This window comes from Musca domestica, unplaced genomic scaffold, assembly GCF_030504385.1.
Source record: "Musca domestica strain aabys unplaced genomic scaffold, Musca_domestica.polishedcontigs.V.1.1 35, whole genome shotgun sequence".
Lineage (NCBI taxonomy): Eukaryota > Metazoa > Arthropoda > Insecta > Diptera > Muscidae > Musca > Musca domestica.
This window is the reverse complement of record NW_026712315.1, coordinates 1,833,356-1,845,573: the sequence shown is the minus strand read 5'-3', so window position 1 is coordinate 1,845,573 and position 12,218 is coordinate 1,833,356. Positions and strand designations below refer to the sequence as shown.

General features: G+C 36.8%; 1 protein-coding gene across 1 annotated transcript; it reads right to left on the bottom strand.

Moving 5' to 3' along the window:
- Window positions 1-98: 98 nt before the first annotated feature.
- Window positions 99-12,215, bottom strand: LOC101897104 (peptidyl-alpha-hydroxyglycine alpha-amidating lyase 1). Its single transcript, XM_005182128.4, has 6 exons — window positions 11,881-12,215; window positions 9,300-9,510; window positions 8,946-9,186; window positions 6,013-6,515; window positions 4,152-4,640; window positions 99-805 (listed from the first exon to the last, which is right to left on the bottom strand). The coding sequence occupies exons 1-6, from the start codon at window positions 11,998-12,000 to the stop codon at window positions 612-614; spliced, it is 1,758 nt and encodes a 585-aa protein (XP_005182185.1). The 5' UTR covers window positions 12,001-12,215; the 3' UTR covers window positions 99-611.
- Between the last annotated feature and the right edge of the window lie 3 nt (window positions 12,216-12,218).

The following is a 12,218-nucleotide window of genomic DNA, read 5'->3' as shown; positions in this document are numbered from 1 at the left end:
TTTTCTAATTTCCAACTTTTTTCCAAATGGTGGAGGGTGTTCGGCTTTTTTACTTGTTATTCTTGTCTCCTTGCTTTGAAAGAAAACCCCACCAAAAATTTCTTAGCTTAAATGCGTTTATTTTCAATATTGGATTTTCTTTTCTTCATAATTGTATAATAGGATCAGATAGAAATATAAATTTTCAAAATTAACATAAAAGAATTGTAATCAGTTTATACATAATTTATTTACACATTTGGAGATCGTTAGTTTAGTTTGTAAAAAAAAGAAATCATTTAAAATCAACGGAATGTCATCATAGTCTTGTTTTTGGCAATAAATACAGGAAGTGGTGGATCTCAAAACACTTCCATCGTATCAATTAGTTGATTCTAAGCCGAGCCTATTCGTTTTTACTATTCGCTGGTATAAATTCATTTTTTCTTCTGCCATCAGATTAGGATTTCGAGAAACAGCAATAGATTCCAAAAAGGTAAAAGTTTAAATTAAAAAAAAAAAATAATCGCTAGCCTTCAATGTTTGGTTCTTCTTCTCTTTTTGTAAAGGACTATATAATTCTATACATCATCATATGGAATTTGTTTGTTCGTTTCGTTCCCTTTTTAATTCTAAGCAAATTGTGCACTGCTAAGGCCATTCGTTTGTGTCTCAGATTCATCTTCATCGCTGTCGTTTTGATCGAGTTTCTCAAACCCACTGCGTTTGTTGCGTTCCAAGAGCAGACCACCCAATTTAAAGCCATCCGGTTTGGCGGGAAAGTCCCATGCATGGCGACGATTATTGTTACCAAATGGCATGCAACCTGGAAAGATGCAAATAAGAAAGGTATTTTTGTGGGTTAAATATTTTTGAAATAACTGAAAGGTATTTTTTTGGGTTGATAAATATTTTAGCTATTTTTGTAATACAAATAGAACTATATTTCCACGACAGAAGGTAGATTGCTTTCCAAGGATATGTTTTAAGAGCTAGATAGATAGATAAGAGCTAGATTGTATATTTTTGAGATTACAAATGACATTATAAAAAATGTTTGGAACTTTTTTAAATATCTCTCGAACCTTTCAAATCCACTGTGTTTTTTACAATCCAACGGCTGACTTGTTAGACCCTCAGCCACATGGCTACATTTGAAATGTCCAAAATGTGCCTCATCAAAATAACGGTTTTAGAACCCAGGTCTTTTTGGATTGTCAATTTTCACCGAAAAAATGTACCCCATAGAACTAGAAAGGATCAAGATTTTTAATAACCCTAACCTTAATAGAAAGCAAATCGAGCACCCGGTTCTTTTCGAACTTGGCACATCGTAAAAATCAAATTTAGCGTTTGCCATATTGATCTACTCCTTGTGGTACTTCTTCCACCAACGGATCAACATTTTAAATAATCAAAACGCTCATAACTTGCTTAATATACCTTCGATTCGTTTCAAACCCGACACAAGATCTGGTGTAAAGTTGGGATTTATTGGTTCACTCCTTATGGTAACTTCAATTTTGTCCCCTTGAAAAAATGTTTATTAACAAAAACGCTCATAAAACGTGAAATATGCACCCGACATTCTTTGACGCTAGATATGATGTGAAGATGATATATACACAGGATGGGATAAAAAAACTGCCACAAAGTCAAACGCCATAATTTTTACATTTTTTTTTTTGATTTTGTTAAATGAAAGCAAAAAAATGTCGGTAATAGCATCAAATTTTAGATTAAGTGTAGATTTGTTCGAATTGGTCACCTTTGGCACAAATTATGGCCTTCACACGGCCAATGAAACCGTCACACGCTGCACGAATGTTGCTCTGCGGTATTGTGGCTCATTCCCGGCTTAGCGCTTGTTTGAGGTGATCGACACTTTGGTATTTTTTAGTGTCAACCCTGCTTTCCAAAATACTCCAGACACAATAGTCCAACGGATTGGTATCCGGAGATTTTGGTGGACATTGTGCGCTGGAAATGAAGCAAGAAATCTCATTTTGTAACCATTCTTGGGTTGCGCATGCTGAGTGAGTCTGCGGCCAAAATGTTTGCGTGCCCAATGCTTTAATACACCCTTCAGAATATTTTCGCGATAATATCCGGCATTTATTCTGATGCCACGTTCAATCAATACAAGCGGAGAGCGACCATCGGCTGATATGGCGGCCCAAACCATCGCCATGGCCGCCACTTGAATTCTGGTGGCCAATCGAAGGTGCACATTTTCAGCTGACCTCTTTGGCAAGTAAACACGATCATTTTGTTTGTTTACAAACTGTTGGACAAATGTTTTCTTATCGGAGAAAACCAAATTCGGCAGTTCACCACTTTCGGCCAAGCGAAGCAACTCTTTAGCTCTCTTGAGTCTATTTTCTTTCTGTTGCAGTGTAAGTTCTTGCACTTTTGGAGTTTCAATGGCTTTACCCCGAGCTCATTTTTCAATATTTGCCGAATGGAATATTGCGATATGTTGAGCTCAGGAGCCATTTTTCGGCCCTGCGACGCGGGTTTCGATCAAGACGCTTCTTTACTTTTCGAACCATTTCTGCTGATGTTGTTTTTTTCTTCCGTCCACTTCCTTGACGTCGGGCTACGCTACCAGTACCACGGTAACGAGCGATGGTACGAGACACAAAATATTTATTCACATTTAAATGCTGGAGAGCTCTACCCATAGCCACTTGCCAAACCTAAAGAAATTACACTATCACGCTTGAATTCCATCACGAATAACTTTTTTTCCTGGAAAATTCTCACCAAAATGCTTTTGTACGCTCGTAAACAATATAATGAGCTGTCACTGGAATAATTTTAACAACTGTCGGATGAGTGGCTTAGAAATGACAGCAATCTGAAGTTGGTTGCAGTTTTTTCATCTCACCCTGTAGACTCACTCTTTATGGCACCTTCCCCACCAAGGGATCAAAATTTCAAATTCTTTAAATTTTACACATACCAATATTTTTACTAACACAAGATCTGGCGTGTACCTCCCCCATGAAGGGTCAAAATTTTGAATATTTATGTCTCATAACTTCAAAAAAAAAAAGTCAGCGATTCTTTTCAAATTTGGTATATTTAAAAATGTTTCTCTCTACCAGAGATCTGATGTCACTCCTTCTCATACCTTCCCCACAAAAGTTTAAATATTTACCCGCATAAAATTGGAAATAACATTTTGATCTTGAAATTTTGCATATTCCAAAATTGTTATCAGTATTAGATGAAGTGAAATAAAGTTCAAAGGAAAAATGTTTCGATACTTTGTTCTTCAGTTAATTTTGTAATTTTGAAATTAATTGTTAATACGATTTGATCATTGCTAAAGTTGAATGTGCAAAAGTTTCATTTGCATGCTCCGATTAGTAAGCCTAACAAGTTCCAAATAATGGCGATGGATGATCCAGGCATTTGAAAATTTCAGGGACACAACAAAAGACAAAACACTGATGAAATAAAGACAAACAAAAACACACACAATGTTGGAGGGAAATAAAACATTTATTGTTAAAACAAAAAATATTGTTGTATACAAAATGAAGAATTGAGGTGAAAAATAAAATAAATTGTTTAATATAATTACAAAAAAAGTATGTAAATATAATTTAAACTATAAATACAAATGTATATAAATTATAAAAAAAAAAACAGATCAGAGACTATGGAAGTAGCATACAGTGGACCATACAGTAGTATGTGATAGCAATTCTTTTAGTCTTTTTTTGAAAAAAAAAAAATTACTTCACAATACTCCAATGGGACAAAATAAAACGGAATGACTATGGAAATTAGAACAATTACTACTGTGATAGGAAAAAAATAGATTGATGTTACCACTCAATACGTAATGGACAACAGAAGACATTCGAGCCAGTACATACAAATATATAAAGCTTTTAAATACAAAATTAGTTGGACATACAAAAAAAAAATTAAATATGAATAGATCTTTCATGTCTAAGTAGCAGCCTTATTAAATAAACAAAATCACAAAAGTTTTAAATATTAAATTCAATGCAATACAATACAAAAAAAAAAAAAATGGTTAGCAATGTGCTGTATTGTGTTTTAAGGTATATCTTCTGAAATATTTTGTGCTGAGGCTACCAATTTGCGATAGACCAATTCACTGGGTTGACCGACACTTAAACCCCCAGCATTACCTCTTCGACGCCTTCGGGCTATCAGTAAAGCCATGGCGAATGTGAGAAAGGCAAAGAGAAGCATAAGTGTTGCCACCAATATGGCTGTGGCCCCTGGCTTATGATGTTCCGCAGCCACATTGTCTGTCATTACACCAATACGACCATCAGCTGTCAGACCGGCTGCAACTGTTAAATTTACACCTTGAGTTTTATCATCAACCTCTATATTGGCTTTGGGTTTAGCTGCTGATAGCGATACGGTTTTAACCAATGATTTATGCAGGAATTTGTGTATTTTGGTGGGATTCAATTCGGCAACATATATTTCATTGCCATCCATTGTGACAGCAACATCATGAGGATTGGAAAATGTCAAGTCGTTGGGACCAAATTTGCCAATGACTTTGGTGGTCTTGAAATCCATAATGTAGCCACGTACTTCGTTATATTGTTCGGTTTTAACGCCAATTTCAGCGGTGGGACCATTTACCACAACAAATTGGCCACCTGTAATGAAATAAATTTTAAATATTTTAATTTATTTATTTATAGAGAAACATTTGCAAGAAAAAAGTAAGTTAACTTCACAAAAACTCAGTTTTTTCATAAAATTACAGTGTGAGATGAAAAAACTGCAAACAACTTCAAACTGCTGTCATTTCCAAGCCACTCGCCCGATAGCTGTTACAATTATTCCAGTGACAGCTCATTATATTGTTTACAAGCGTACAGAAGCACTTTGGTAAGATTTTTTCAGAAAAAAAGTTATTCGCGATGGAATTCAAGCGTGATAGTGCGATTTCTTTATATTTGGCTGGAAAACCACGAGTGGATATCGCTAGAGCACTCCAGCATTAAAATGTGAATAAAACTTTTGTGTCACATACCATCGCCCGTTGCCGTTATGCTGATAGCGTAGCCCGGCGTCAAGGAAGTGAAGGGAAGAAATCAGCAAATTCAGCAGAAATGTAAAAAGAAAAGTAAAGAGGCGACTTGATCGAAACCCGCGTCGCAGCGGCCAAAAAATGGCTCGTGAGCTGAACATATTGCAATATTCCATTTGGTAAATACTGAAAAATGAGCTCGGGGTAAAACTATTGAAATTCCAAAAAGTACAATAACTTACACTGTAACAGAAAGAAAAAAGCCTCAAAAGAGCTATAGAGTCGTTTCGCTTGGCCGAAAATGGAGAAGTTCTCAAAGAGGTCAGCTGAAAATGTACACTTTCGATTGGCCACCAGAACTCAAGCACCGGCCATGGTGATGGTGTGGGCCGCCATAACAGCCGATGGTCGCTCTTTGCTCATATTAATCGACCGTGGCATCAGAATAAATGACGAATTATAGCGAAAATATTCTGGAGGGTGTATTAAAGCCTTGGGCACGCAAACATTTTGGCCGCAGACCTTGGACATTCCGACAGGATTCAGCGCCATCGCACTCAGTACGCGCCACCCAAGAATTGTCACAAAATGAGGTTCCTCGCTTTATTTTCGGCGCACAATGGCCACTAAAATCTCTGGATACCAATCTGGAGTATTTTGGAAAGCAGGGTTGACACTAAAAAATACCAAAGTCTCGATCACCTCAAGCAAGCGCTTCGCCGGGAATGAGCCAAAATACCGCAGAGCAACATTCGGGTAACGTGTTACTGTTTCATTGGCGGTTTGAAGGCCATAATTCGTGCCAAAGGTGACCAATTCGAATAAATCTAAACTTATTCTAAAATTCAATGTCGGAAATATTTTTTTCATTCAATAAAATTAAAAAAAAAAAAGTAAGTTATTGCGCTTTTACTTTGTTGCAGTTTTTTCATCTCACACTGTATATGTGCTTGAACACCGCATTATATTTGTCTAAATTCAATTCCATTACTCACCTTGAGCTGGCGTATAATCCATACTAAACAAACGATCACCAATCAATTGTGAATGATACTGCGAATGGAAAGTGCCGTTTGACCAGAAGAAACATTGAATACGACCATTTTCACGATCTGCCGTACACACCAGTTCCTGTTCCGGTACCAATGTCAATGCATGCGGTATGGCGAAGAAATTTTGTGGGGCCACATCGAATGATGTTCCCGAAAAAGTATTCTGACCCCAAGACAGAATGCGTTGTCCATCTTTGGAATATTTCAAAATTCGTGCATTACAATAACCATCGGCCACAAAGAAATCACCATTTTCCAAGACAGCAACAGAGGTTGGCTTACAAAAGGTGGATTTATTCGAACCCGGTGTAAATGCCGTGCCCAATTTCATGAGTGGTTTATCATCGGAGCCACGTGGTCCAAATTTAAACACCTGATGCAGAGCGACATCGGTTATCCACACATTATCCTCGTGGTCGATGGTAAGACCATGTGGCATATAGAATCTGAAAATGAAGATGGGGAGAATTTTTTTAGTTAGTAGAATGTACGTTACAGAAAACGCTATAGAGTTGAGTGTATACAACATACTCTTAGTACATTGATCAAAAAGCTTACATCAAAACCCAATGATTTTTTCAAATAATCAATTTGTATCCAATAATTGTCCTTCGCGTTCACTTTCGTAGAGAAACGGGAAATACATTTTTAATTGCGCTTGCAATACTTCGAAGTATCCTTCGAAGAGCTCATAATTTACACAAACATATATTCATGATCAATTTAATTGTTTCTATGACGAGCTAGGCATGTCTGTGTCCCTGTCTATATGTTGAAATTGCGATAGAGGACGCTCTAATAAAAATAAAACTTTGAAAATTTATCCAGATATTGATATTTTTTAAGAAGTTGTGGTATCGATAATGGAATAGATTTGTCCAAGTTTGGGTATAGCCCACCTATATGAGCATTTCTCTCCTTTACATAGGGGAGGCAAAGGCCGTTTCCTTTTTGAAAAAAGGTGAAGTTCTGGTCTCATAGTAGACCATATCAAAAAGACCCAAGACCATCTTCTTTCATAGAAGACCAAAAGGATTTCTCATGGAAGTCCACTTTTTTAGCCCCCAATAAAGCCACCTTCTGATTTTCGGTATTTTGAAGACTTCAGAAATAATCAACCAAATACCAACTTTATATTCGCATTCTCAATATCTAAAAAAAAAACAATATCTATAATATAAAGGTTTTGATCCTAATTTCAAATTAAATTAAGTGGTATTGTGGCATTCAATAAAAGGGTTGATAAAGTTCAAAGAGCAGCATCGTTACTAATTACGACTGCGTTTAAGAGTATGCCCCAATCTGCACTCCATACCCTACTCAACTTAAAATTTTAAGTCTCTTTGTAGAGGAACAAGCTGCAAGATGTGCCTTGAGTCCTCAATGAACTAGGTCAATGGCAGAGTCAGTCCTTTGGGCACTCTGTCATACTTAAGTATGTGGAGAACATAGGATTTCGGGCCATAACCAGTGATTACATATCACCTAGGCAAAGTTTCGAATCACTGGACGACTGCAGCGTTTTTAGGCAGAAATCTTTGCTCTTAGGAAAGCCCGGTGACTATATACGTCCATAGTCAGGCGGCCTTGAAGGCTCTTATTTCTTTTACAATCAAGTCCATGGCAGTTTTGGAATGCAGAAATGCTCTGGTAAGGTTTAAATCGTTAGCCATTGTAACATATTTGACGATACCGAATACTGTAGTCTCTGTCAGGACGAGGAGGAATCCGAGACGGTAGAGCACTTACTCTGCCAAGGTCCAACTGTCTTTGGAGTCGGACAGAGGCTACTGCAAATTCTGCCCGGTTTGTCCTCCTTCTCTCAATGTGAACCAGCAGCTATGATTCAGTTAGCCAGAAGACTGAAATGACTAAGGACAACACGCCTATTACGGCGAAGCTGAACTATCATAGTTTTCTTATCCCTATCTTCTAACTCTATCCTTCTTCTCCATTTTCTTACCTCACCTTCTTTCCATTTATCCCCATTTATTCTTTTTCAGAAAGGATGAACACAATGGACCAGCGGGTCGCCAAGTGGAGTTAAAACAACCATGTATCCTTTAACCTAAGTGGTATAGGACATTTCAGATTTAGGGCACTACTTGCAAAAAATAATTAATGTAGATCCACTTCTTGGTATGGCCACAAATAACGTTACCTCGTGAATTTTGGAAGTTCAGTTGTTTTGGTCCCATGCCCAAGCAAATTTGCTGTATTTTTATATTTCGACTTCTCATTGGGCATTTTAACCCCTTCCCAAAAATATTCAATGTAGGTCCACTTTTTGGTATAGTCCACATATAAGAGTACCTCCTGATTTTTGATATTTTTAATGTTCCTGCTCAATTACCAACCAAATCAGCTGTAATTTAAGATTTCGGATTCTTTGTAGGTATAACCCCTATAACACAGAACAACGAAGTTTAAGGGATTTGGCCATATTCCAAATTGTTTACATGGCCGTTTTTAGTTCTTATATTTTCCAACCAAACAAGCTGTAATTTGAGATTTCATGTTCTTTTTGGGTGGATTAAGACCTTTCAAAAATAATCAAAATAGGTATAGCCTATATATTTGGCCATATTCCAAATATTTTACATGCCCGTTTTTAGTTCTTCTGTTTTGTTCTTGTCTAATTTTAAATTCTCACTGCAAATTTCTAAGAAATTGTCCAATTCATTTATCGCTTGCGCACATACAAATCTTTCTATAATCCCTTCTCTGGCTGAAACCACGGGATATTGCCAAAGATATAAAAAACGTGAACATTGTCTATAAAAGTTGATGCGGAATATTTATGCATGATAGGGTCTAAAATTATTTTTTCGACGAGTAACAAATTTACATTATACATTAAATTAAATGGTACTTACAAATTTTTACCCCAATCGTAGGCTAAATTGCCAGTTTCTCTATCCAATGCCAAAACAGTGCTATCACGTATGGGTCCCTTGTTGCGTTGACGAAACACATTACCCAACGTAAATGTATTTTGATCCCAAATGCGATCACAACGATGAAACAATACAATATGACCGTCTTTATCAAAACTTACAGCTGTAACCGAGCCCAATTTTACATCCATTTTTGGCCATGATGATTGATAAACATATGCTACAATTTAAAAACAAACAAAAAGATTGTGAATTTCCATCGCGTTAAAAATATTATTCTAAAAATAAAATTAATGCAATGACGTATTAATAACGTTGCACAGATCTACTTACTTATGTTTAACTTATTGATTTCTTGCTGAACATTGATCTTGGGTTTATCCGGCCATAAACTGGTATCGGTTGAGGAAATGCTGGCACTGTTCAAACCGCCGACATTGCTGCTGACTCCTCCTCCACCCTGCATTATTTGTAGGAATCGTTTATCATTATTTAGCAATTGATCATCGGCTACTAGAGGAAAATAGCGCTGTAAGTTGATCTTCTATAGGGAGAGAGAGAGAGAGAGAGATAGAGATTAAATAAATATGCATTAGTTTCAAATGTGTTTACAAAAGTCTACAAACAATTAGTGTTAACGTGTAAATATTATCATATTATTGCTCTAAACCAATAATTGTTGAAAGCTTATTAAGCAAATTAATACGATTTGTTTTCAAAGTTATTTATATAACCTTTTTACTGCTGTTTTGAAGTATATAAATCTTGTTAGTGGAGATGAGAGGGCAAAAATGCGAGCATGTTGTAAAGGTTAAACGTTTCGAAGATGTTACAATCGGTTAAAATATAGATATTGTGAGGGTTAGATGAAAAAACTGCAACCAACTTCAGACAGCTGTCATTTTCAAGCCACTCATCCAAGAGCTGTTAAAATTATTTCAGTGACAGCACATAATATTATTTACAAGGGTACAAAAGCATTTTGGTTTGATTCCTTTATATTTGGCTGGAAAACCACAAGTGGCTATCGTTAGAGCACTCCAGCATTTAAATGTGAATTAATCTTTTGTGTCTCGTACCATCGCTCGTTACCGTGATACTGATAGCTTAGCCCGACGTCAAGGAAGTGGACGGAAGAAAACAGCAACATCAGCAGAAATGATTCGAAAAGTAAAGAAGCGAGTTGATCGAAACCCGCGTAGCAGTGGCCGAATAATGGCTCGTTAGCTGAACTTATCGCAATATTCTACTCGCCAAATATTGAAAAATGAGCTCGGAGTAAAGCCATTTCAAAAAGTGCAAGAATTTACATCGCAACAGAAAGAAAATAGATTCAAAAGAGCTAAAGAGTAGCTTCGCTTGGCCGAAAGTGGTGAACTGCCGAATTTGTTTTTTTTTTCGTTGGTCAGCAGTTTGTAAACAAACAAAATTATCGTGTTTACTTGCCAAAGAGGTCAGCTGAAAATGTGCACCTTCGATTGGTCACCAGAACTCAAGCGACGCCCATGGTGATGATGTGGGCAGCCATAATAGCCGATGGTCGCTTTCCGCTCGAATTAATCGACCGTGGCATCAGAATAAATGCCGAATATTATTGCGAAAATATTCTGGAGGGTGTATAAAAGCCTTAGCCACGCAAAAATATTGATCGCAGACCTTGGACATTCCAGCAGGACTCAGCACCATCGCTCTCAGCACGCGCCACCGAAGAATGGTTACAATATGAGGTTAGTTGTCTGTGTCTGAAATATTTTGGAAAGCAAGGTTGACACTAAAAATACCAAAATGTCGATCACCTCAAGCAAGCGCATCGCCGGGAATGGGCCAAAATACCGCAGAGCAACATTCGGGCAGCGTGTGACGGTTTCATTGACCGTTTGAAGGCCATAATTCGTGTCAAAGGTGACCAATTCGAACAATTCAAAACTTTTTTTTAAAATTTCATGCTGCTTCCGACATTTTTTGCTTTGATTCAATAAAATTTAAAAAATGTAAAAATGGTGGCTTTTGACTTGGTTGCAGTTTTTTTATCTCACCCTGTATGAATACACTTTGTAATTCTTCTCTTGGTTTTCTCTTTTCGAAGAACATCTTAGAACCATATAGGCAGAAGATTTAGAAGAAGATAGGCAGAAGATTTAGGACAAAGAGAATGGGAGGTTATTTGTCGGTTGGGAAGAAATATCATTACAGGATCTTTTATGGGTGCAAGAAAGAATGCTCATCAAATGTAGAAGATCTCTAGGAGACCTTATTCTTTTAAATGCGGATTTTATCTAAAGAAGGTCCTATAAAAGGTATTATGTGCTTTTTGTAAGGCCCATAATTAAATCTCATGTTTTAAATTCGGGGTTCAACGGCAGCCAACTAGAGAATGGCAATCTTAAAATAAGAAAGAATCTGAAAATTATCCCTTTCAATAACTAGATTCTCCCAAAAACAGTTTTTACGTTTACGCAGATAAGAATCGCGCAACTTTCGCAACCGCCCCTCGTGTAATTGCCTCAGTTTTCGTTTATGATATACAATATCTAAGAGATAACCAGCGGGGCCCAAACAAATGACGTTACAGAGGAGGCATAAACAAAAGATAAACAAACCGTAAACCAAGACGGACAATATAAATAAATAAATGATTTGTGTTTAAGTGTACACAAACAATCACGGGCAACCACTATGGGATGAATGGATGCAAGCAACTAGCAAACATATGTTAACATTTGGGTAAATGCAAAATTAGAATTTTCGACCGAATTGAAGTTCTATACCATATTAAATTGTTAAAAATAATAATTTGCCCCAACTCGAAGCATGACTCCAATCACTACTCCAATTCTACCAAATATTCAACTTGGAACATTCACGCACGCACTCACATACATACAAAACATATACAAGTTGTTTCACTACTTACCTCATCTGTTGCTCTGACCGTTGGTACAATTGTCAGGGTAAATAGCAGCAGCAAAGACGTTAGGGCCAAATATAGTACTGCTCCAAATAATGACCGTGATGCATGAGTTGAGCTTAACATTATTGTATCTGGCGTACGCTACGTGTTATCGCTAAGCTGGGTACGTGAGTGTGTGTGTTCCTTTCTTTATTTTTTTTCTTTAATTCTTCATGAATGTAAGATGTGGCTGGTTTTTGTTGTTGCTGATATTAAATCTTTTGTTTGGAAACACTATTTATATGGAATTTTTAGAAGGGAATGATATTTAATACAATTCACCACTGCAAAATCATTTATTG